Source organism: Numenius arquata, chromosome 1 (assembly GCF_964106895.1).
Source record: "Numenius arquata chromosome 1, bNumArq3.hap1.1, whole genome shotgun sequence".
In the NCBI taxonomy this organism is placed as follows: Eukaryota; Metazoa; Chordata; class Aves; order Charadriiformes; family Scolopacidae; genus Numenius; species Numenius arquata.
Window position 1 is genome coordinate 46,996,560 of NC_133576.1, and position 27,584 is coordinate 47,024,143.

General features: G+C 36.5%; 3 protein-coding genes across 7 annotated transcripts in view; 1 reads left to right on the forward strand and 2 right to left on the reverse strand.

The window, feature by feature from the left end:
- The window catches only part of CASK (calcium/calmodulin dependent serine protein kinase), a 215,905-nt gene that overhangs the window by 88,396 nt on the left and 99,925 nt on the right, over positions 1-27,584 (forward strand). For all 5 annotated transcript variants that reach the window (XM_074149918.1, XM_074149927.1, XM_074149944.1 and 2 more), the window contains exons 4-5: positions 1,290-1,367; positions 2,639-2,711. In XM_074149918.1, coding sequence (XP_074006019.1) covers positions 1,290-1,367; positions 2,639-2,711 — 151 coding nt within the window. The remainder of the gene's footprint in view (positions 1-1,289; positions 1,368-2,638; positions 2,712-27,584) is intronic.
- On the reverse strand, positions 10,008-11,039 carry GPR82 (G protein-coupled receptor 82). The gene has a single exon (XM_074157734.1). It carries the CDS (start codon positions 11,037-11,039, stop codon positions 10,008-10,010), a length of 1,032 nt encoding a protein of 343 aa, XP_074013835.1.
- Positions 23,342-24,481, reverse strand: GPR34 (G protein-coupled receptor 34). Its single transcript, XM_074153726.1, has one exon. The coding sequence runs from the start codon at positions 24,479-24,481 to the stop codon at positions 23,342-23,344; it is 1,140 nt and encodes a 379-aa protein (XP_074009827.1).

A 27,584-nucleotide genomic window follows, 5' to 3' on the forward strand; every position in this document is an offset into this window, starting at 1 on the left:
GGCAAGGATTTTTTTTATTCCACCTCCTTAAATGAATGTGCATTTCTTTTGGCCACCAGTCTCTCTTATGCGTCAGTGCTCTGTCCACATTGTAGTGTATTTTGCATGGGGATACCTTTTGGATTTATTTGGGAATTAAAGCTTCTGCACATTGCTTGTGATGCCCAAAGCAGAAGTTTTTGCATTGCAGGTGTGTAATAAAGCAAAAGTGGCTATTCTGGATAGCTTGCCAAAATGGCCCTGATAACATTGGCTTTCTAGATACCTTGCAAATCCTGCTTCTTTTAACTTCCCCTCCTTAAGTCTTTGGTGGAGAAGAAAAAGGGAATGTGTGATGGCTGAAAATGGCATGTTACAATCAATATTTTTGCTAGTGCCTTGTTAAGCATGAATTATAATATATGATTTTTATTGTTCCTGTTAAGTCTTCTACTCTCTCCTTGCCCCACCAAGCAATGAGTGTTTTTTAGATATAAATCTGCCATATGTTACTTAGAGGAGAAAGAAAAGGAGGGCAATTATGCCACACCAAGTTGCTTTGGTTTTAGAGAAATGGTAGTCTAATTTTAGCCTAAGGACTATAAATATACGTGTATCTAAAAGTGTCATGCTACTTGTTGTGGGAATTTAGGTTATCAGAAAGACTACAAACAATTAGGAAGCAAAGGAACAAAGTATCAAGTATCAGAGCTAGTGACATATGTGCTGTCACTTTTCAGGTGTCTGCAGTGAGGCTGTGAGGTGTAAAATATTTTTTTGGCTCCTTAATTATCTTTATGAGAATTGTAACTGGAAAGACTATACAACATTACTAGAGTATTTTTTAAACTCTTCATTTAAAATTCAGTTTGAGTAAGATTTTTGTATAACTACCTACAGTCTTTATAATGTTATAGAGTTGCACTTGTAATGCTTTTAAGAACACACTTAAGGTAATAATCATGCATTAATTGTTAACTTGCAGGGCTTTCTTGTACAGGGCATTGACTTTCTGCTGTCTTGCATACCTTGTCCAATGAGCAGTTCAAGCAATAGAAGAAATGTTCGGTTTTGCTAATGTTTTGAGGGAACTGTTACATGACCTGAGGAGCATGAAAAGGTTAACCTGTGGCAAGCCATATTCTATTAGATTGCCTATTAAATACTATTTTAGTTAATAGTGCATTGTACATGTATACAGAGTATTTTATGTGATTTATGTAAGTGGAGTAAATAGATTTTTGGAGCATTTTTTATGTAATTGATTGTAGTTATCTGTCTTAAGCATTTTTTCTTCTTTTTACTTGCAGTATGGATGGAGCAGATCTGTGTTTTGAAATTGTGAAGAGAGCAGATGCTGGATTTGTGTACAGCGAGGCTGTAGCCAGGTATGTATTAAAATTTTAATTAATCCCACAGGATAAATGGAAAAGAATGGAATATACTGTGATATAATCTGTTAGCTAAAAGTTGGAATACTATAAGTAATCCTGTTTCCACAGTCTGGATGTTTATTACAATAATTAGCATAATAAAAGTAGAATTTGGAGCATTTTGTCATTTACTAATTGTATATTTGGATGGAATTATGGAATAAAAAGGTATTTCACATCCAGTACTTAACTCTCTGTCTCTGCTTTTTATGGATCTTTTATACAATGGTGTTAGGTGACTTCCCTGACAGGTGTGGGATTTATTGGTCTTGCTAGATGGAGTCGTCTTTTTTTTTTTTTTTTTTTCTTTTTTTATATATCACTTTATTTATGGTCACTACAACTTTTCACTTACAAGGTAAACTAAAATCAAAGATTCTATATAGAATGATTGCAGAAGGACAACAAAACCTATTGTCCTAGTGGCATGATAATTGAGCTCAAAGCCCATAAGATTCTTTGCTTTTCTCAACTGTGTAGATTTTTTTAGCATCATAGAAGCCAGGTTAGAAGAGACATCATGAGGTCTCTATTTCAACCTCCTGCAGGGTCAACAAAGCTAAAGGCTTTGTCCAATGAGGTCTAGAAAACATACAAGGGTGGAGATTTCACAGCCTTCCTGGGCAACTTGATGCAGTGCACAATTATGTTGCTAGACAAAAATGTTTCCCTGTAACGAGCTGGAACCTCCAGAGGACAAGGATTGCCTCCCTTAGCCCACTAGTAATGCTCTGCCTGATGCAGGACAGGGTGCTCTTGGCTTTCTAGTATGTTTAGCAATCTGTTAGGTGATCCTTTGGACACCAGAGAAAGAAGTTAGTCTTCAATCTGCATTAGGAAGGCAAGATCTTGGTTCTGTCCCTTTCTAGATAAATCAGGCACTGATACTCACATTTTTTCCTTTCCGTGTTTTGTTGTTAAAAAAACTGAAGGGTCCTGACTTCTTTGTCATATGAAACAGAATTATTGAACATTGGAACAATTGCAAAATGGAAAATGCAGATTTTTCTTTTCTAATTTTCCTTGGCTTCAATCAGAATAATCCTCAAACTTTAGAGTTTATTATTCATTATTATAAACACAAACTCCATTCTACTGAACTCTGAATATTTAAGGTTAAGTTGGTTGATTGGTTTTATATAATTAGAGTCTTAAAACTTGTTTGTTATATGTATATAGTAATTTTTCCTGCAGTTTTGTCATGTATGATGTCTTTGTTTTTTCAGTCATTACATGAGACAGATATTGGAAGCTCTACGTTACTGTCATGATAATAATATAATTCACAGGGATGTGAAGGTAAGGGCTTTTAATTCTTTTTTTTTTTCTTCACCACAATAATGCAAACAACTGAGTTTTGATTTCTGTAATTTAGAGGAAGGGAGAGCTGTAGAAAAGGAAGCTATATTTGCTGAGCGTGTGTTTACTGTTACTGTGTCATGTAAGATTAAAGCCCATCTCTAATTCCATCAATAAAGAACATTTAGGAGGCTTTTATTCACAGATTACTTATACATTTGATTGCAACTTTCTTTGAAAGTCAGTTTAATTTCTAGTTTTTTGAAAATTCATATGAAATCTGCTTGCTTTTTTTTCTTGTTAGGAAAATGTGTGTATAAATTAAACTGGAATTGGTAGATTAATGGCATCGTTTTGACAGCATAATGACAGTCTTCATCCAAACTAAGATTTCAGAGAGATGTCATGGTTAAATGCTGCAATATTGGTAGTATTATCTACTTTTTGCAGACAGTCTTAAACATCTATTATTATGAAAATATGTCTAATACAAGCAAGCTTGGGAGGAGAAATAGAATGTTTAAGAACAGTGTATGTACATAGTCTTTTTGATCTCGTGAATTTTGTGCTATTTCTATGGATATTTTTGGAACTAGTCTATCCCAAAGTACCGTAATGTAAGTAATTGGGAGTTTTAACCTAGGCGGGCTTGACTCTCTTCAAATCAGTCTAAAGTAGTGTAAACCAACAGGCAATGTTTCATTTTGGCAAAATCAGTGCAGAAATATAACTACAGGGTTTGGGTTTAGAACCTATTAAGCTAACTGCAGTATCCCAGCTCTAGATGTCACTGTAGACATTGTTTTGAAAGGAAGTAGACTAAGTGACCAATTTCCAAATTATCTGAGTGGATGAAAGTGAATTACTAAAAATCTGTAAAGTTGATATCCTCATACTACATTTTTCCCTGCTAAAGCTTTCTGTGAATGATATTTTGAACTGCAAAATGTTTGATCATTATCTGATGCACAGGAAAATTTGCACCTTATAGTCCCTGTAAAGAATTAGGTGTCTTTTAGCCACTTTTGTGCTCCCGACTGATTAGGAAGAGTAAGTCAGGAATACTTCACTTTGCTGTAGTCTGGTGCCAGAAACTTACCTGACTTCTGTAAGTGACAAGATCTACTGAAGCTTCTGGAGCACAACTGCAGCCCTTGATAAACTCCCGTATGCCCCAGAGTCACCTCTGATGACAGCATTGAAACATGAAAACTTTAACAAGATAGTCTGTAGTTGTCTTACTTTCCTTCAGTGCTCTGTGAGACCAGACATTTCTTGAGCCTCTGTATATCATTTGACCCCCTTCAACATTGCTTTAAAGGCTTTATAATCAGTGACAATTGCACCTTTGGTTCACCTTCAGTTAATGTGATCCTGCATTCATTCATGCACTGCTTGGAAGTTGGATCACACGATAAGGAAAGTAGAAAATGCTAATGCAGGAAGACAGCTATGCATCAGAAATGTGAATGTTGAGAACTTTTTCCCTTACCACAAGATTTATTCCTGTTTTGCTAACCTGGTGATATAGGACTCAGCCATTCTTTTTATTCTTTTAGAACCTTGCTGCATCAGAAATACCCAAAGGATGGCTACTGAAATAGCAACATTGAAACGGGGCCTTTTCCAGTATAGAATGTTATTGCACAGTAGTTTGTATGCAGAATTATCTTTATGTAAGAGAACAAAAAAAGGGAAATGGGAGTAATGTGGGTCTGAAATGAGATGCTTGTCTTTTTCCATAAAACACCTGCTAGAGTTTGAGTACCATTTGTCACTGAAGTCAGCCACTTTCTTGTGAGCTGTCAGTATAACACAATAATGAAAGTATTTCATTAATGTAGTCATTAAAAAGTGATGAATGGGAAGGGGACCTATAAGCAGGACCAAGAAATAGGAGGAAAATGGCTTCTTTCTTTCTTCCAAATCTCCACTTCACTGTATTCTGTCCTGCAAAATAGTGTTTTCTCTTACTTCACCTTCAGGGAAAAAAAAGTAACAAGTTGGGTTAACTCTGCTATAAAGTGGTTCTTCTCTTAACATAAATACAACTGAAGATAGTTCCCTTGTATATGACAGCACGGTTATTACTGGCAATAATGCGTACCTCAAGATTTAACGGAACTAAAAACAAGTAACCAAAATATGCTCTATAGCTGTCATCTTTCTTCAAGAAAGAGAAAAATTAATAGTATGCCTCTGCAACTCTTAACTGCAAAGGATACCACTGATCGTTGAACTTCCCTAAGTTCTGTGCTATAGAATTATTTTAATAATTATGATTTTAAAGCTGAAAGTGATGGGTTTGTTATAAATAGGTGAACTTGAATATTTCCAGTCCCTGTGGCAGTTAATGTGGTGTGGAGTACCTAAAGCAGCATTGTGCATTTAGCACAGTCACATTTGGTCAGCATTCGAAATCTTGAGTTGCTATATTCTCAGCATGTGGGAGAAGTTGTTTTATCTTGTCATGACAGTTTTATTGAGTTACCTGTTAGCAAGAGAATAGACTAACATTGATCTTGATAAAAGACTTTTGTGCTGGTTACTGAAAATGGAATGTGATTCAGCTCAAGAAATAGACTCTTTAACTACTGTATAAGTTCTGAAGCAGGACAGCATTCTATAAAAACTGCATTTCTGTAGTGTTTATTGCAGATTTTTTCACCTGTTCATTATTGCAATAAATTCAAAGGAATGGTCTTTTTATCAGTAAAACAAGAGGTTTTACAATGTTCAGTTAACCTATATTGTGGTTCTTATGTAGCATTTTATATAGTTGCAGTAATATTATTATAATAATACCTTTTAATATAATTGATACAAAAGTAATTTAATCACATCAAGAGCTTCAGGTGCTGGGATTTTATCCTTAGTTCACTCCAAATACTCCAACTTTGTTCTATGATTTCCATATAGTTTGAGTGCTTGTATATGTTTCCGTGATCAGTAAAATTATTGTGTATGTGGACTCAGGGCAAGCTTGTTGGCTAAATGTAGATATCCAAGATTTTGATTATAGATTTATCACAGTAGGTATGAATGCTTGCTTCCAACACATAATCATCTAAATTGATAAAAGTGCTAAAGCAAAAAACCCCCACAGATTCTGCCTTCTCTTCTGTTAAGATTCAGTCCAATATTTCTGTGACTGGAAGTAAAAAGACTTTCCAGAGTAGGACTAAAGTTATGCACTATGTTGTCATATACAAATATACATACATGGTGTCACATACAAATCTTAGTTGGTCCAGGTTACCTGAGACTTGATTTGTGAATAGATTTGCATGCTGATTTATGTGCTATTCGGAACTTAATTAACCATATGAATTTTGATAGCACGCTCAGTTACCTCTTTTGTTGTTCATTGTCTAAACTGCTTGTAGTTAGGCACTTCAGACTCTGTCAGTGCAGTTCTGGACTCTTATACTTCTACTTCTGAGTATATGTACGAAATTAGTAAGGCTTGTACATATGAGTTCGTGTGTGTTTATGGAAGTATACATTCAACTATATAAAAAAATAACTAGAAGAGAAGCTGCTCTTTAAGACCATCTTCTCTTTCCAATCTTTGAATATCCAAACAAGAAATCTGTTGCATGTTGCTTTCCTTCTACTCATTTCACTTTGGCATGGAACTTGATTTATGCTTTGTTGGGACATTCAATAATAATTGGTGCTTTTTCTGTATTTTCTAGAAGTTGTTAAATCCTTGAGATCCAGTAGCAACTGCTTAGTGAGGATTTTGTTAAATATTAAATTGTTAAAAGGCTATTAAGGCTGCAGAATCAATAGCAGAGGTAGAATTAAGGTGTCCTATCTGGCCTTGTTTTTCTGAGGAGCAGTTCCTCATTCAATGCAGAAGAGGCTCCAACAATAAAGCTTTCAGTATTTTTTCCTAAATGTTTCTTCAGGTGGTACTATTTCCCCCCATTTATGTCCGCTCCCATACATATGCTTCCTATCTCAGAGTCCCTGTTTCTTGTTTTGTCCTGCCCTTTTCCTAGTGTACTGTTAGCTGGCTGCTGGGTGTTAAGAGCCATTTTTGCTAAGAACATACGTATATTTATGCTGCTTGGCCTACTTAAAGCTCAACATCTACATGCTCTCTGACCAGGTAGTTTATATATTCAAGTCATTTGTGCAGCCCACCAGAAAACACGTATCTTCTGATAGATGAGCATGCAGCACCCATGCAGCACATTTGAATGGGTTAACCAAAAAGTAGACAGACACTTTCAGTCTTTTAAACTACTATGCAAACCTTGTGCTATGCATATTTGCCTTAGGATTTTGTGTTCCTTGCTATGGAAATGAATTATTTTATTTTTTATAATACAGTTCACAAGTTACCTGCTAACTTCTGATTTGGCATCAGCATGTCTAATCAGTGCAAGAAGTTTAGCACGAGCTGTGTTTTGCTGAAGTGTTTCTCTGTCTCTCCCTCGTGCCTTTCTGTTTTGGGGGATTTTTCCTCCATGACTATTCTGTCAAATGCTTGACCAATGTATTACTCAATTTGTACTTTCTCAAATTGCCTGCACTGCACAAAAGGTTTTCCACTACTTAAAACAAGAAAAACTTTGATGCAATTCAAAAATTTAAAGGAGACATGATCATGAACAGACTACACAGGAAAAAAGTAAAGTATATATCATTTTGTGGTATTATATAGAAATGGTGGAATGAGATCTTGCTAAAACTCTATTGCAAAATTATATTTGATTTGTAGTTCCCAAAGTTTCATCCGTTTTCTTGCCTTTTTGATAAATGGAGCACCGGGGAACAAGTGGTTGTGACTAGAAAAGTGGAGAAAGAATGACTCAAATCTATGCTACCATCAAAAACTGTATTTAGAAAAGCATCCACAGGCAGGCACACTGCTGAGATATCCTAACAATTGCATTCACTATAGTATTTAAGGAAGGACAGAAGTTAGTGGGTTCTCAGTTTGGGCCTGTGCAAATTAAAAGAACACATTGATAGTAAACAACTTTACTCACTCAGACTTACAGCTACAGATCTAAACCCAGTCATCTAAGCAGCACTGTGTTGTCTGGAGGACTTCAACTGCTTCATTCAGTCCTACTGTAGGTACTGGGCCATTGGCTGTGTTGCACAGTCGAACACCCACCCACACAAACCAGCTTCCCATGCTCAAGGACTGTGTTCAAAGAGCAATTTTTCTACAGCGCCTTGCAGAATTAGACCCCGAAGCTGCCTACTTCAGGTTTCTCTGTAAGTCATATGCTAAACATGACATTGGAATCCTGTGAAAGAAGCAATCACTAAATTCTATTATCACAGATAACATTGTGTTAAATAAAACGCTACATTCCTATGATTTTCTGTCTTTTTTGTTTACATCTTTATTTAACTTCTGCAGAACATGAAGCAGCTGTCAACTGATATGAAGTCTTGGGGTCCTTCCTAGAGAAGACCTAATATTTCGTGTCTGCTGGCACGTGGGTCAGTTTAGTGTACCTGTCATGGAACTCAGTAGTAGTGTTGGGAAGACAAAAACGCTCACTACATTTTGTTTTGAAGTTTTGAGTGAGTGATAGGATTTCTCAGAATACCTAGTATTTTATAGCACTTTTTACGCCCTTAATCTCATTTGCAGGGAAGATTGTACAAATGAGGAGACCATTATGTAATCTGAAATGTCTTCTGCAGAAATGATTCGATGCTTAAATCATCATGATATTATAACTTCTACAGTTCAAAACCAAAACACTACCAACCCACAGTCTTCTGTTTTGCACCGCTCTCATACTGTTAATTATCATTAAATGTTTATCATTGAATATATTTTGTATACCGGTAAATAATAAGTATTTATGCCTTCCTAATTCAACCATAGAATTTACCTCAGAAGATTGGTCTAGAAGTATGGAAATTCCAGTGATTTGTTTTGTTGGGTTTTTTTTAATCATAAGTAGTACCAGAGGTTAGAAATAACTGCATGTATGCTTTTCATCCTTTTTTTCTTCACTGAATATTATTGTACATTCATATATATTGCAATTTTGTAGATCTTTTGTGCTTTATGCACTTTTCTATAAATGGTCTGGATTTAAACGTTGTTGTGAAGGAGGTGCCTTCTGGAGCGACGTGTTAATCCACCTTTGAAGTGGAGTAAGTATATAGCACTTTGGGTGAGTTCGGTATCCTGAGTAGGCAAAGGCTGCATATCAATACAGAAGCCACTGCCTCAGCTGTTGAACATGATTGCTGTGGATGAGACTGCAGGAAAAATGATTCCTGACAATGCTACAGAGTATATAAAAAACCCATTCTTCTCAAACACTAAGTAAAATCTTAGGCCACCAGAGTTTGTGTTTATCTGTGAAGGAAACTTCACCCCTGCAGATTATCCGTCACCATCAAAACTTTCTCTTCAGAGTCACTCTGTTGCAGATGTAATTTCAGTAACACTGTGGCCATGATAGGAAATGTCAGAGCAAGGTGATAAAATAATGAAATCTTAAATCTGACATTTCTGCTATTTTAGTACAAAGCTGTAGTAAAGCTTTTTCTGTGAAGGCTAAAATTAAAAAAGTGCATAATTTCTTAACACAGTTTTTACTCCTAAACAGTTCCTATAGCAAAACCCTAATGTGATGAAGTAGATAATGGCATTTTTCAGGAACTTTGGAATAAGATGTCATCAAGAACTTTTCTTTATGCACTAAAGACTTTTAGCATCTCATGGTGCATTCCCCATTTAAAAAAATAAAAAAAAAAAAAAAGAAAAAGAAAAAAAGGAATCAACCTTCTAACCAAATACGCCTGGAAAAACAAAACACATTTAATCCTGAATGTCTTTTGTAGCTCTCTGCCTGCTTCCTTAAGCCTTTGATACATGGTTCAGCCATTCCAGAGAAAACATCTGTTCAGCCTTTTTTATGAAGAAAACCCATGTCCAAAACCTGGGACTCTTACTGATGAGAAAAGAGATCTGGGTTCTCAATGTCAGCCTACTTTTTGCCTTCTTCCTGGATTATTTAGGTAGAAAACACTGTTCATAGGTCAAACATAAAATATCTTTTATATTGCATGGATAAAGGGGTGTTACACAGTTCACTGTATAAATTGGTTGGATTCATTTGGATATACATATTGGATTTATTATGGCTAATGTTGATGTAGCAAGCAAAGATCATTTGAAAAAATATACAAGTAATATGTTATAATTTTATTTAAACATTTACCATTTCATATCAAAGTCTTGTTATAGGTAGTTAAAATGAGTTTATTGTTACCTATATTGTGCTAAAATCTTTCCATATTCCTTCATATTTTGGAAGTCTCTTCAGTGAAAATATCAGCTTTACGTTCGTGGTGTTCTGGTGTGGATTTTGTAAACAGGCCATACAGACTTTTCTTAAATGTTTTATCTAGCAGAAGGATTATAATTGGATCTAAACTACTCTTCGCAGCAGCAAGACAAGTAAGGAAATTTTTAATTTCCACTAGATAGCGACTCGGGCAGTCATTATTTATAAGCAGTACATAAAAAATTGGCCTAAAAATATGATATGGAAGAAAGCAGACAGTTAATATCATCTGGATGACAAGAATGTTTCTTTTCACTGTATTGTAAATCAGATGTTTTTCTCCAATACAGGTGGTTTTTTGTATTTTACTCAGATGTTTGTTAAGACAATAGTATGACAACAAAACTGTCATAAAAGATATAAAAAAACATGCAGTGGCAACACAACTTGCAATCCTTGCGGTAAATTCACCAGCTTCTACTATGATGTTGTAGCATCTGTAAGAATCTTTCGCAGTCCGTGCCTTGGCATTATATATAATAGCTATTACTGTTATGCAAAGAACAGTAAACCATATAATGATACACAAATATTTAGCAAATTTCGGCTGACGAAACTTTTCAAGTACACATCTGTAAAAGTTTTCATTAACTGCTTGAGAGTATTGTGTGTCACTGGTTTTCTTCAGTGTTGCATACTGACTTATAGCAGTTGAACATAAAATTATAATCGTAGCATACATACTGACGTGCATAATGAGAGTCCCAAGGTGATTTGCTATTTTGCATTCTATGGATTCATAACTCCATTGGTACCCTCTTGCAAAATAGGCAGCCAGAAAAGGCATTGTGCTACATACAAGTACATTTGCAGTGACAAGGTTTCCCAGGTAAATGTACTGTGTTCTTTTTGTGGGTGCTTGCTTTGAAAATATCCAGGCAGTGAGAATATTTCCGAAACTTCCTGCAGGAAATAGCAAAGAGTAGATGACTGGTAGAGCTACAGAAGTAGCTAACGATGGCTGAAGAAGACATGTTGAATTTGTCATTTATGCCGTTATTTCTTGAATGAATGTTCAGAGCTGAAACACAAGTAAAAGAATTATTCTTCTGTAATGTGCGTCTAGCATCTTTTTTTTTCTTTGCTCTTATTTCAACTGTTCCTAGTTTTCAGTGTTACTAACTGCTTTTTGTCCTCTGGGGTTATCATCCTGAGTTTGTCTGAGGTTACTGTTTGGGTGTTCTCTTCTACTGAGAATTTGTGAAGAAAGAGTGGCTGATATTTAACCCCAAAGATTATTTACATGCATAGAAGCTGATAACATAAATGAGGAAACAGAAGAGTCAAGCTAGGGTCTGACAATAGCTTGTGTGGTCTTGGTTTATTTCTCAATCTTCTGGAAGATCTGTAACCTATTTTGGAAACCACTTCTAAACTATTTTAAGTTAAATAAGCAAAATAAGTGCAAAGTATTACTTTAATTGCAGAAATACAGAGGAATATCATGTACCTCCATTTAAGTACAAATTAAACTGTGCATGATGCAGGGATCTGGCTAGATGCATTTATTTTGTGCTGATGTCTGTATCTAATATTGCTCTGTTAAGACCTTTAATCTTAGATGTACATATTGCATATGTACAATCTGTATTTCTAAACATATGAAAAGGTTGTTGAAAACTGCAATATATGTATTTTTCAAGCTCAGTTTTTAATCTTCTCTCAATTTCCAGACTGAAAAGAAGAAATCAAAGCTCTGTACAGTGACTGCATATAAATACTGGTATTTCATCTTACTAACCTGTAGAGAAGAGAGATGATGTTGTTGTATGGATACTGCTTTAGTGAAGTGTATCCTCGTTAGCTTTTGTTCCATATAAAATCATACGGAAAAAATTAACAGATTTCAAACTTACAGACTGATAATAATTTTTCTTTAAAAAGCTGTAAGCAAATGAACTTGGATATCCAAAAGAATTCTGCGTAGCTGTGATAAAAAGCCCAGACACCTAGTTGGTTAGATAGCAAAAAAGTTGTAAACATCGTATTTAAAAATTATGCTGTAGGCCATGTTTGACAACTTGGAAATTAAATTGACTTTTATAGCTGTTGCATTTTAACGTACACTAAGTCCCTTATGAATTGTTGAACAAAAATGTATTAAATTATTTTATTACGATGAGTTAAATTCACAAAGAAATTGTTGAATTCAGTCCTTTAGTAGTCTAAAGATCATTTCTGTGTCAATGCCCAAATTTTGTCAGGTGAAACAAAGAAGTAGTAGTTTGAAGCTTACCTATGCAAGCTGCAGGCACCTTCCTTTGCAGAGAGGAAATTTTTCTGTCTGATGTCCTTTTTATCTCTACTGCTGCAATGAAAAGGCTGATAATTGAATCTGGAAAGTACAGTTAAGAACAGTATCTCTCTGACAAAAGTAGGTTTTCAAAATGTACACTTTTCTTTTACAGTGACAAAAAGCAGCTAGGCACTTAAAGTTCAGACATGATATGTCTGTGCAAAAAAACCTTTGAAATTAGGTCAGGATGCAGCTCCATTAGAGAAATAAAAAGAATTAGATAGTGTGGAAGAGTGATTGTAACAGTCCTTTGGTCATGTAGGTATGGCACAGAAACACCTTGCAATCTTTATATACTGCTTTCCTCTTTTTGGGGGTGGAGGGATTGTTACTGTCATTCTCTGAAGGACTGCCCACTTCTCAGAGTGAAGAAAAAAAAAAAGTTGCTATTTTGTAAATCCAAGTTTTTCATTAATAATGACATTTAACTGTTCTTCAGCTCCAAGAGTGACCACATGAGTGACCAAATGAACGCATCCCATATGTCTAGTCAGGTGGTGGATTGTGTGGAAGCAATTTACAGCTGATGCCTTCTAGGCATCACTTGGGGAAAACTGACTCTTTGTCCAAGAAATAAAGCATTTTATACAAATCATCCAGAAGTGTGCACAGGACAATTTCCCTCCTCTACATGAAAGGTTTGATCACAGATCAGTCAAACTCTTTTTAGCTCTCCGGAGTTTGAGACCTTTGACTTCAGTTCTGTCTGATACATCTGTGGTTGTCAGATACGGCTTTTTGACAGCTATAAATAAGTTCCTTTATGAGAACAGAGGAGATACCATATAAAAACTTCTGCAATTTTGGTAAGGTTCTTGTTTTGTTAGTTTTGCTTTATGTTCAAATATACACAGTGAGAATCAACCGAAATCACATACTATCAATTTTACTGTTCAATCTCATTAATTTTATTTTTTTTTTTTACTAAAATGATGGACATGTATGCTGGCATCCTATTTAGACTACGTAGTTGATCTCATCTGGGATTAAATTTAAGTGAGGGAAACTTGCTGTGGAGTATTAGTTATTAGTTTGAAATGCTCTAATTAGTTTGCATGTACTTTAATTCTTGTTCCTGTTAGATTTAGTTATACTTTGTTTTTATTTTTTTTCCACTTCTGAGTGTATAGTAATATTTAAAACTGTTCTAACAGAAAGAATGTTGTATTATTTAAATATTTAATAGTCTCTTAAGTAGTCTTGGAAGCCCTTGTTATTGTGGTGTTCTATCCAGGTTTAGACACAAGAATGCATATCCTGAAAATTGCTAAGAGGAGACATGCCAAAAAATAGTATGAGCAATTCCAGTTAGCAGGATTTTTTAAAATTATTATTATTCAGTTGCTTATCAACTGTAGCCTGTAGTATTTATAATTCAATGACCATAACTCGTGTTGCAGGAAGCGATAATGCTATGTTTTCTTCAGAATTATTATATGATAATAGTTTATGATAGTAAATTACAGTCTACCAGACTTCATTTTGAAACTGATTAGTGAGATAAGTAACAAAGGAATGGTATATTATAAAGAAAGAAAGAAAGAAATACAGTTACAGTTAGTTCTAAGCTGTAGTAAGCACCTCCATTATTCTTTCAGTGGACTATTTCTATTCGCCTAACTCACAAATGGCATATTTTATCTAAAACATATTTGATGATACTCAAATAGTACAAGTGCATCATATATGCATTTCACTCTTCAGTTCTTCACATGCATTCTTCACCTCAATTATATATATTTCCTGTACTTTTAAACCATGATCACTTTCTAATTTATACATTACTAGATTTTATGTCAGTAAGCAGCATATCATAGAATCATAGAATGGTTACATTGCATTTTGCCATTGTACGCAGACAACTTATTTTGTGGTCCCAAAGCACAAAACCAGGGTAATTCCCAGTGGTGAAAAGTATTTCAGTTAACCATTTATAACCCATACCTAGTGTGTTAGGCAGTATAATCATATATGACAGAGTGACCCACTCGCAGGCTGCCTGGCCCCTTCCTTTCCCCTCTGCCTGCTTGAGATGAGAGAAGACAGCCCAGTCAGCCTCAGATCTCCTTGAGCCTGTCACAGACCAAATGGAGAACTGGACTGTTCCTGGTGTACAATGGAAGATATAACAAGTTGGCAGCAGTTGCCCCCGGTAGGACGGAAGGAGGCAGCAACTCAGTTAGCTCTGCCTCCTGTAGCAGTCCTGCTCTCGCTGTGCTGTGGAAGGCACAAGGGATGCGCTCAGTCTCTGTATCTTGAGGAATAGAAGGCAACTGCTGAGGATAGGGCACAGAAAATTGTGCGACCCTGGGTATGGCTACTATGGGTGCTGAGGACAAGTCATACTGAATAAACATATAACATGCACCAAACATGCAGCAGCCTTAAACTTGAGATTTAATTTCACGTACTTCAAATTTGATCTATTCAATGGCATTTAATACCAAGATAAGCCTCTACGATGCACTGGCTACTACACAAGTACAATCCATATTTTGTTTCAAAAAAACACATTTACCAAGTATCTTGCATAGAATTTTGACCTTTGGTGCTTAGTTTTGTTGAGGATTTTTTTTCCTTCAGCATGAAAATTGAGAGGGGTTTTTTTGTTTGCGTAAATTCTTAAGACAGATGCACTACACAATAACCACTTTCAGTTGGAAACCTGTATCAGGAGAGTTGTTGCAGAGCACCATGGTTCCTCTCTGCTTGCTTGTCAGTTTTCCACACAGGGTGACCCAATGTCCGTGCAGATATTCTCCTGACTTGATATAATGAGAATTTTAGGTATAGTCAGTATATATATTTATATTGCAAGATATTTAATATTGTAAGAAGTGCTTATCAAAGCAAAATCATCTAAGCTCATGTTTAAGTCTACTCAAGTTGAGTCGAGCACTATGCTGAATCAGTGAAGATAAAATATTTGGCAGGTTTGAGCTGGGTCTGTGTTTGCTGTTCAGTAGTGATTTATTTTCACCAGTTTTAGAACTGCTCTTGTGGTTCAGCAAAGTAGGCCCAGAATGAAACTTCTTATGTTGCTTGATGAATTACAAGTGTATGTAGTATAACTCTGTGGCATCATAAGGGACAGAGAAACGGGGATATATTGCACTCATAGCTTCAATTCTTTGGTTGTCATAAAACATGCAAAGTTAAGCATCTCACAGGCTCTGGGTTGTTGTTTTACATAGACAAAACACAAGCCAAACAACGTCTTTCAGGCCAGAAAACTTAGCTTGAGGTTGACAGTACTAACAAAATCTTCCAACGTTTTTATGCTTCGGGTCTTTAATGCTAAATACTTTATATTTTTTCCCCAGTGACATTCTTGTGGAGCTCCCAGAGGTCTCTCTAACTGTATTTGCTTTTAAAAAAACACTGGCTGTGTATTCGTCATGATGATTTTTACTTCTAACTTCAGAAATTAGTGTTTAATGTGAAAACTGTGTTGAGCATAACTATCAAATAGGAAGCTTTCTCTCTGTTTTTCTGCACCATACTATAATGTGTGGGTTTTCAAGTTAAATATGTTTGTTTATAACATCTTTTTGGCTTTTCCAGGTTCTTCTTAACTTCTGCGAAAACACAGAATAAAGCAAAAATAAAAACCTAAAACACAGCAGTAAAAGCAAAACTGATACTTAAAAGGTAGATTCGGTTGACTGCAAGCTGGGGACTTCCTTGCTGATAAAGAACATTTCTGTACCCCATTTTTGTGGAAGGAATAGCAATATATTTTTCTTTCTAAAGCACAGTCGTTTATCAGAGTCATAGAAACGTTTGGATTGGCAGGGACGTGAAAGACCACCTAGTTCCAATGACCCTGCCATGGACAGGGACACCTCCCACTAGACTAGGTTGCTTAAAGCCTCATCCAGCCTGGTCTTGAACACCTCCAGGGATGGGACATCCACAGCTTCTCTGGGCAACCTGTTCCAGTGTCTCACTACCCTCACAGGAAAGAATTTCTTCCTAATATCTAATCTAAATCTCCCCTCTTCCAATTTAAAACTGTTCCCCCTCATCCTATCGCTACACTCCCTCACAAAGAGTTCCTCCCCATCTCTTCTGTAGGCCCCCTTCAGGTACTGGAAGGCTGCTATAAGGTCTCCCTGGAGCCTTCTCTTCGCCAGGCTGAACAACCCCAACTCTCTCAGCCTGTCTTCATAGGAGAAGTGCTCCAGCCCTCCTCTGGACTCGCACCAACAGGTCCATGTCTTTCTTATACTGGGGGCTCCAGAGCTGGACACAGTACTCCAGGTGGTGTCTCACAAGAGCAGAGTAGAAGAAGAGAATCTCCTCCCTCGACCTGCTGACCACGCTGCTTTTGATGCAGCTCAGGATATAGTTGACTTTCTGGGCTGCCAGCACACATTGCCAGCTCATGTTGAGGTTCTCATCACCCAACATCCCCAAGTCCTTCTCCTCAGGGCTGCTCTCCAGCCATTCTCTGCCCAACCTGTATTTGTGCCTGGGATTGCCGTGACCCAGGTGCGGGACCTTGCACTTGGCCTTGTTGAACTCCATGAGGTTCACACAGGCCCACTTCTCAAGCCTGTCCAGGTCCCTCTGGATGGCATCCTTTCCCTCCAGCATGTCGACCGCACCACACAGCTTGGTGTCATCGGCAAACTTGCTGAGGGTGCGTGCACTCCATCCCATGTCCATGTCGGTATGCAGACTTAAGGGAATTTACCATTAAAGGACTCACATTTACAGACAAAAGAAAGATAAGTTTTGAAGGTAGCATGTACCAGAACACATTATTGTGGTATGTTTTAACAAGCCGAATCAGTAATTTAAAACATAGGTTTATAAGTAAACCCTAGCTTTTTCTATCCTCATTTTGTTTCTCACTTTGCAGTGCTATGATGCACAATTAGCCATTTCTCTGCCATTCATGTTCTTATTTCTACATTTCCCACTCTGTGTGGTGTGAATGTTAAGGCTTTTTCTGGCTTTATCCCTTCCTCCCAGTTGTTCTCGCTGTCATAATGTCTGTGAACAAATTCTGTGCACGGATTTTTCCTACCTATTCACTCTAAAGCAGTGAAAGGTGACAGCTTTGTAGCACCTTTTCCATTCTCTTGGGTTCCAGAGCCCTCAGTACTTGGGATTATGTATAAGGGATGGAAAAAAGGCTGGCAGAAGGTTCCCAGTGCTACAGAGAATACATTGAAAATGTATTTTGGATTGGTGGAACATTATCAATGGGTTCTTTTTCTCTGTATGCTTTATTTGTATTGTGTAGCGCAACTCCCTCCTCCCCACCCTGATCCTGTGCTTTCAGAGCTCATCAGACTAAAGCGTCCGTATGTGAATTTTCCTATTCCAGGAAAAATGTGACTCTCGCTTGTTTATCAGTGATGTAAGTCGCACTCCTCTTTTATGATTTCATTATCTGATATTGTGAGGGAAATTGTTCTTTTAAATTTTTCCATGTTGTGTTATCAAAGCAACTTATATTTGTCATGAAAAATACCAATTTGCAGATTAAAACCATAATTACAGTTAATTTCAGTGTGAAAATGAAAGTTGATGTTGTGGTTTAACCCTGGTAGGCAGGTAAGCCCCATAGAGCCACTTGCTCGCTCCCCCCGAAGTGGGATGGGGAGGAGAATTGAAAGGGTAGAAGTGCGAAAACTTGTTTATGATTTCTGTCTCTTCCCCCTCCTGTTCTTGTGGCTGCTCTGCTGCAGAACAGGCTGCTGCTTCTGATGCTCCCCGCTGCTCCCTCTAACACGCTCTGGTCACATCTGTCGTTATCTCGAACTCTTTAAGCCCCATTTTGGGCGCCAAAAAGTAGTGTTGTGGTTTAATCCCAGTAGGCAGCTAAACCCCACACAGCCACTTGCTTACTCCCCCTCCAGTAGGCTGCGGGGGGGAGAACTGGTAGGGTAAAAGTGAGAAAACTCATGGTTTGAGATAAAGAGAGTTTAATAAGTTTAAAGAAAGGAAGAAAAAGAAAAGAAAAACAAACCCAAGAAAAACAAGTGATGTAAGAAACCCCAGTTGCTCACCACCAGCTAACTGATGCCCTGCCAGTTCCTGAGAAATGGCAGCCGTGGCAAAATTCCTCCCTGGCTTTTATTGCTAGCACAAGGTCCTGTGGTATGGGTTATCCGTTTGGTCAGTTGGGATCAGCTGTCCCAGCTGTGTCCCCTCCCAACTTGTGCACCCCCAGCCTACTCCCTGGTGGGGCAGTGTGAGGAGCAGAAAAGGCCTTGATGCCGTGTGAGGACTGTTTTATGATAACTAAAACATCTCTCTGTTATCAACACTGCTTTCATGACAAGCCATAAACACAGTCCCATACAAGCTACTGTGAAGACATTTAACTCTATCCCAGTACAGCTGCATACTCAAACTAGGTATGCTTCGATATGTTTGTGATTCAAGTTATAAAAAAATGGCAAACAGTTTTGTTTCTTGGCTTATGTTTTCTGTTCATTTTAAGGAACATATGTATGACCATGTAGGTGTTCATGTATTTGTGAAGTCTAAAAGGTGTAGAGGTAACTAGCCAGCATGTATATTTTATATGCATTTTTTAACTAGCATTTATTCTAATGAAGAATATGTGCCCCTCTTTACATAGTAAAAAAGAGGTGACATATTGGTACACCAACTGAAATTTGAGGATGTCTTGTAGATTTTAATAAAGAAAGAAAATTAGGTTCATACAGGTTATGTGGAGATGTGCATTGTTAGCCTCTACTTACAGAAAGAACAATAAATAGAATTATTTTCATATTGAAGTTCAGCTGAAGACTAAACTAATTGCTATAGTTGGCCCTTAGGAAGCACTGCTAAGATGAGAAGAGACACTATTAAAGTGACTAATTATATGATCATTTGACATGTCACAGTGTAGCTTTCAGCAGACTTCCCAAGATGCTTCAGGATTGTTTGCTCTTCAGTAATACTGGTTTACAGAGCCTGGCATTTTGCCCTCAAATTTGGTAAAGTTGATTGCAGAAAAAAGTATTTTTTTAAAATAGTAGAGATACCCGTTTTCAGGTTTTGGTCAGTAGTAATTGTTTCCTACATGACAGTGCTGTCTAGTTTCAGATCCCTTTCTGAGCCAGTTGATACATCTGGCTTTTAACATCTTGAAGCGCTGATTTACATAGTTGTGGAAGTCTGTAAGTACTTTCACTTATCTGGTTGCTTTTTGGGGTTATTTTTTTGATCTAACTGTTACTCTCTTAATGTCACATTCCTACAAAGGTCATATAGTCATACCTGTTTCATAGATTCATAGATTGGTCCAGGCCGGAAGGGACCTCCAAAGGTCATCTAGTCTGACCTTCCCGCAGTCAGCAGGGACACCTCTAACTAGATGAGGTTGCCCAGGGCCTTGTCGAGCTTCACCTTGAATATCCCAAGGGAAGGGGCCTCAACCACCTCCCTGTGCAACCTGTTCCAGTGTTCCACCACCCTCATAGTAAAGAACTTTTTCCTAATATCCAATCTAAATCTCCCCTTCTCCAACTTAAAACCATTGCCCCTCGTCCTGTCACTGCAGGCCTTTGTAAACAGACTCTCCCCAGCCTTCCTGTAGGCCCCCCTCAGGTACTGGAAGGCCGCTATTAGGTCTCCCCAGAGCCTCCTCTTCTCCAGTTCCCCTCCTCTTCTCCAGTTCCCCTCTTCTGTGCCATACCTGCTGTTTATAGACTTGGTCTTGCTTTCAGATATTCATTTCAGAGCTGAAGAGTTGATTTATTTAATGTAATCTATATAGAATCCATATCATCTAAATTATACAATAACACGATGACGACTTCTCAGGTTTTTTTAGGTTTGACTACTCTGAATAATTGTGTGTTGTTTGAAAACTTTGTTGTCATCTTACTCTCACTCATTCCAGATTGTTAAACATGTTCATAAACATATCTTTGCAGATTCTTGGGGAATATAATGAAGAAAAAAGACTATTTTTAAGCTTGCTTTCTGATTTTTAACCAGTTTGAAAGCAAGAATTAACATCTGACATCCTAGGGTTTCTTAGAGCAGTAAGTGACCTTGCTGAAGTCGAAGCACACTGTATCACCTTTATCCCAATGCTTCTCAGCTCTTCCAGAGGACTCCTTTGTTATTAATATTCTGGTACATGGCTTCCCTCAAACAAATCTATTCACTTTTGCCTACAGTACCTTATACACCCAAGCTTGCCTAATTTTGTCTTTATAGGTACGATGGATTTGCCTAATAGGAACATTAGACTGTAGCTTCTGAAATCTCTTTAAAAGATTTAGGTCTAGATTATCCAGTATTTAAATGCTTTTGAAACATTTTAATGTGTAGCATGTAGTCCTGGGAAAGTGTTACTCTTCGATATTTCTTCAAAAATGTTTTTTTCTGTAACCTTGTCTCTTGATATTGTGCATGACTTCCTTGGTACTCCTCTGCAATCTCTAAAGAATGGCTGTCATGTATAACACATCTGATGAATGCAAGTAGCTATGGGTGTTTAAGGTGTTCCTCTTGAAGAAAGTACTGACTAGATATCACTGTTAAAATTACTAAAACCAAAAAAGCCCATGTAATACTATTCACATGATGACCAGAATCTTGAACTTGTTCTGCAAGACTATTTTCCTGTTGTTCTTTTATGTATTTAGTTGCTTACAGAATAGCGTTACAGTAACCAAGTAAACATTACATAATTTACTACAAGTATGCCCAGAATGCTCAGGTGCTCTGTTTTTTGTCACGTGGAATACATTTCTACTTGCCTTTGGCTTTAAAACTCAACTTCATTTGTAGCGTTGAAGCCCTGTACTATTACTTGATCTGCTGAAGAGATCTGAGTCTATTTTTGCAATCGTGCCGTATCCATGAATTCAAATCCTTGTAAATGAGAATTCTGGTTTAAATGGAACATTTTCTTTAAAAGAATTTTAGAATCCAAAATTTTTTCAAGCCTTACCATACCATTTATGTCTGTCCTGTCCTGTGCTCCCCGCTCCCCCCTGCCTGGTGACCAGTGTCATCAATCAACTGCTCACAGTAGAATAAATATAGTTGAAGAAAGAATGGTGAGATAATGTACATATCTTGTGGAATGATGGTTTATAAACTCCTAGATTTTCCAGAGCTGATGTGACTATGTAGAACTACTACAATGCATAGGAGAACTGCAGAGGACAAGCAATATGCTATTCCTTGCCCTATACAAATACAGAGCCAAGACAGTTCTTGCTTCAGTGTACATATAATAGGATGACAAGATGATAGGTAAAAGATCATGAAAAAATACAACGCAATTATTGTAAGAATCGATCAGAAATTATTATGAAAAATATCTTAGTTGTATGCTGAAATGTTTAAGGAAAAAATGCAGTTACCATCATACTTTTATGAAAATTACATGTTTGTAGGAATCTCTCTCTTGAATATTAAGGAACCCGTCCTTTTTTGATAAAAATAATAAAAAAATAAATATACTGGTTAGTCATTGTAATTTGTTTAACATGTTTACACCGAGTTTCACCAAAACTGAGTGAAGTAAAATCATATAAAAATTAAAGGAAGTTTATATCTAGCAGAGGTGAAGTGTTATGTTTGATTTGCTTGATAGGGGTTTTATGAGTAGCTTCTGTAAAACCAGACTATTATACAGAATTAGTAAAAATCCACAGATTGATACAAATTTGGTGTAAAATTCTCATGATCCATCAGAGAATTTATTGGTAGATGTATTAAACCCAACATCTTTACAGCAGCTTACTTGAGCAATATTATGGAGCTTAACAGCTTGTGTCTAATTCATTCACCTTTCTGGCCTGTCATGCCAGACATTTAAGTTGTTCTTGGCATAACTGCATCCTTACTCGTATTTGGGTCTAACAACCCCCACCTTCAGCCCCCCTTTTTTTAAACAACATTATGGTTTGAAATTTTTGTTTGTGCCTAGATACATAAACCTGTTTGGTTTTAATCTGAGAATATAGTTGTATCTATGGGACATTGCTGTTACATCACTATATACATAGCATCAGCAATTATCAAGATTATTTTAGTCACATGAAAAGAGAAGGTCTGTGACGGGGAGGAAGAGTGCAGCTGAAATGTATGACTGGAAATCTGTAAGTAGACCGGTGACTGAGCCTGAGCAAAGATCAGAGCTGATAAATAGGTGTTCATGAGAGCTAATTTTTCTATTCTGCACTGTATATTTCGATCTGTGAGTTTATTTTCCTTGTTGAACTACTTTGGGTAGCTGCAGTCACCAAATTTGTCAGAGTTTCAAGGAAATTTTAGGTAACTGCAAGCACCCATATGTCATCTCCTTTAATTTCTAATTTTCCAAAGCCATTGCTTAGTTTTTCTTAGGTGTTCGACGTTGGCATTCATTACAATGTTGAAAATATATTAAGGGGCTTAGGAGGCTTTAATAGTATAATTTTGCTGTTTAATAAAACAAAATGTATTTTCTGTAATTGTAACTGAATTAATGGCAGTTGTATTTTTCACCTCATTTTTAAGCCCTGTGTTGCTAAAATCTCAAATATTTTCTTGGAAAAAATACTTCCATAAATGTACTTAAAATACTGATATCTTTGAAACATGTTGAAAGAGAGAAATACATAAAATCTGTAATGGTTTTAACAGCTCTTTTGAATAGGACACAATTTACATTTTGCAAAATCCATCTATTATTTATATACACAAGTTGGTAATATTAATGTCTATATACAAGATTCCTTATACAGGTTCAAACCACCTCATGAAAATTTCCTTAAAGAGTTAGTGTTCTAGTTTAGTTCAGCAGATGATGTCTGGAACTTCCTATTTTGTTTTCTTGGATAAACAAAAGTGAAATACTTCTGAAAAGTTACTTCTCATTTTCACAAACAGAAGTGAGACTTCTCATTTTTTAACAGACAGAAAGAGGCAGGATTAGTAGCTGTACAGTATTGCGTTTGGTACATCTTAAATTCATATCCTGGAATGACGGAGAAGCAAGTATCCATTCATTTAAACAATCAAATCAGAGACTTCTTCTTTACAGAACTCGAGTGAGGAGTAGTAGTAGATAATCGCTCTTGTGTATATTGTCCAAGTTTTATTTCTGAAGTGCTTTCCAGAGCTATGCCTGAATCTCCATGGAGTCTTCTGCAAATAAGTTGGAATACAGTCTTACGGACACTTCTGGACATTAGGAAATACATAACTGGGTCTAAACAGCTGTTAAATGATGAAAATATGAGCATCACCTCGTTGCATTTGTGAATTATTTCCTTCCAATAACAAGATGGATTTTGTAACTGTGATGTAATGTAGGCAAACCGGAACACGTGGTAAGGAACAAAACAGATGGTGAAAATAATGAGTACAATGAAGGAATTCCTTGCTGTCTGGGTGTATTTTCCTGCGTTGGGAAAATTGGCTCTTTTCTTTGAAATTTTCAGAAGGTTCTTGGCAATTTTAATATATGAAAGTATCAAAAGAAAAAAAACTATCCAAAACATTACTACAATAATATAATTTAAAATCGCTTCTGTCTTTGCATTCTGTTTATTTCGGTAGTGAAAGCACATAGTAGAATTGCTGTCCTGACTCTTAGAGAAAGATGGTGCAACTACTACTATAAATCCTGTTAGTGCAATTGCCCACACCATGCAACAAATATGTATACTTCGCGTAGTAGTTAACATTTTAGGATGCTTCACAGACTTATTTATTTTTATGTAACGATCTAGACTAATTAGTCCCAACAGTACTATACTAATATACATGTTCATATAAAATAGAGTTCCTACAATCTTGCATAAAATGAGTCCAAACATCCAGGTGTTTCTTGTAATGTGGTAGAGTATTCGGAAGGGAAGACAGAAGATCAGCAGAAGGTCTGCAATGGCGACGTTTAGCAAGTAAACTTGGATAGAATTCCTTTTCTGATGAATGCACAGGAAAGCAAACAGGGCTATAATATTTCCAACCAATCCAATAACAAAGATAATGGAGTAAAAAACTATTAAAGCGAGTGACAGTGACTTGTCTTCTAAGGAACAACTGGCATTGTTTTGAATTTCCGAGGCATTTATGGCTAAGCTAGTTTGGTTACTCCAGAAGACTTCCGTGTATGGCAGAATGGTCAGTAAATCAGCTGAAGCTGCAGCCATCGTTTGTGAGGATCTTTTAGCTGTTCTGTAGGGATGCAAAGAGAAATTTTAAGAATTAGATTGCCATGAGACCATTTTCTCCTGTTTTTTTGCTTTATTGTATACAGTCTTATGTGAAATAAACATAAGAGGCAGTAACAAAAAAAAAAGTAAATGCACCAAAGTGCTGTAGCTGACTAGAAGAAGGACTTTCAGCCAGATGTCATGATATAATGTAAGTCTAGACTCATTGGTTCCCTGTTTTTCCTCACGTGAAGTAGGCGAGAACAGATGTGCTCACGCAGATAACTATTTTTATAATTACATATTTATTACTGCCTTGTATTGTTTCAAAAATCAACTATTAGGTTCTGCTGCAAATCTTAGAAATTTAATTTTCTTGCTTTATCTAGAAGTACAAATACTTTTTTGTAAGTTCTGATATTAGGATTAGACTTTCTTACACAGAAAACCTTTTAATTAAGTTGCAAAAGAGGGTAGGCTTAGCTAAGTTAAGTATTCTTGGTGTTGATACAAAATACATGGAAATATATCAAACCAATTCTAAACTCGTCAGTATTAATTTTTAAAAAGTAACCAGGATCTCTTGCATGCAAGTCACTAGTTCTCAATTAGAAAAGCAATTGTCAATTAATATTTATTTGGCTATGTAATCTGTTACAAGTAACATTGTGAGTCAGTACTATTACAGTAGCTTGTTTTTAATAATTTATATCTGCATGTAAATGTAAGTATTTTTTCCTTTGTTCAAAAATCAATATTATGCAAAGAAACTATTATTAGCTGGGAACCACATTAATGCAGTAACAGATTGTTTTCACATCTTCCTTGTTCTCACTGTTTTTCTTGTTTTTATGTCAAAGTTTTTAATTTTGCTAACCTTATTTTTGACCAGGAAGGTACAATCTGGAAGATAAAAGAGCTATGACCAAAGAAGGAAAAGGAAAAAAAAGTGTGTGGTTAGGAGAGTAGAATCACAATGAGCTGTTTAGAGAGATGCTTAAGACTGATTAGTAATGATACAACTTTTGTCCTTGATTTGTTTTGTATACCATAGTGATAAAAGTTTCCATAAATAAGTTTATTTAGATTTTTTTTTTTAATGGGAAAACATTGGTTTTGGTACTCAGAACTTAGTGCTAACAACATTGACAAGAAAAAAACACTAACAAAATTTGCATGTTAGGTGTTAAAAATGCAAATTTACATTTAAATGTGTAGTATAGCTACAGCAGTGAAAATGGCAGCATTTTAGGTAAAATTCTTAGTAAGACCTAATGTACATACAGAATCTGAATTGTTGAGAGGACAATCTAAAATATTTTAACATCCTACGTTGTCGGATCTTACAGTTGCATTTAATTTGTATGGTAAGTTAGCAGTTTTAAAAATACTTCTAGTTTCATATTTTGCATTCATATTGTCAGGGCAAGAAGTAATTTTAAAAGTTTGCTTCAAAAAAAATGATGCTTTCAAATATAGCATGAACCCTATCTACTACTATAATTTCTTGCTTATGTTGCTTTTCTATAAACGTATTTGACATCATGACTTGCATAAGTAGTGACAAGTTTTAGGTCAATGAGAAAGAAAAATTCATTACACTGCAGATACATTATAAACATAACTTTTAGCTATCATAAGTATTGTCATCTGTAAGCAAGCAGCCATGCTTAAACATGGCATGTTTAAACACAGCAATGAGAGAATGTGAAAGCGCCCGAAGTGTGCATCTTAACAATTTCAATAAGGCAGAAGTGAAATACAATATGCAGAGGTAATACTACCTGGTAATACTATTTTAAATAGCATGCAAGGGATTGAAAATTACGTTCATAAATTGTAAATTAAAAATGGATTCTAGAATGCTTAAACATAGGTATATTTAATTAAGAAAGGGTTTGAAGGTCAGTAGTACCTTTGCAGTTAGGAGAAATTTTAATAGAATTTGGTTTATTATAGCTTAAATATAAAAGAAGCCACTTACCATTTATATGTTAGGAGCTTCTGCTGATTTTCAAAAGCCGCTGGTGAAGACAGGGAGGAGTAACATGCAAGTCCTCTTGTTAGAAAGCTAAAGCACCACTTCTCTATGAAAGTGATGAGAATCAGCTGACACAGTACAATTAGTAAGAGGAAGTTTAACTAATGTTGCAACTGTTTTTTTCAAAGATATTTTTAACTAGCAAAACTGTGTACTGCAAAGATCAATTTTGCTGATAATTTGGGCCTTTCTTGGAGATGTTCTATAAGGTTTTCTCTGAGCTTCGCTCTGAATTGGAGATTTAGATTTTTTTCTGAGAAACTTTGTTTCTGGAGCAGTGTCAGTGGCTTCCTTTTTGGATGACACGTTGGTACAGCCTGTCTTCTTTTTAATAGTGTCATGGAACTAGTATCACTCTTTCAAATGTAGGGTAAAGAGAAATCAACACCACATTGAAAGGGTACGTTTTGCTTATGCTGGTGTATCTCTGCCATCTACCTTCTTCCTTGTCTAGGGTTAGAAATTTGAGGTTGATCTTTTTCACTCAACATGACAGCAATGAGAGAATGTGAAAGCGCCCGAAGTGTGCATCTTAACAATTTCAATAAGGCAGAAGTGAAATACAATATGCAGAGTTAATACTACCTGGTAATACTATTTTAAATGGGATGCAAGGGATTGAAAATTACATTCATAAATTGCAAATTAAAAATGGATTCTAGAAGATTCTAGAGAAGTGATTCTGCCTCTTTACACTGCTCTGGTGAGACCTCACCTGGAGTACTGTGTGCAGGTCTGGAGCCCTCAATATAAGAAGGACATGGACCTGATAGAGAGGGTCCAGAGGAGGGCCACCAAAATGATCAGGGGGTTGGAGCACCTCTGCTACGAGGACAGGCTGAGGGAGCTGGGGTTGTTCAGCCTGGAGAAGAGGAGGCTCCGGGGAGACCTCATAGCAACCTTCCAGTACCTGAGGGGGGCCTACAGAAAGACTGGAGACAGTCTGTTTACAAAGGCCGGCAATGACAGAACAAGGGGTAATGGCTTTAAACTGGAAAAAAGCAGATTTAGATTAGACATTAGGAATAAGTTCTTTACCATGAGGGTGGTGGAGCACTG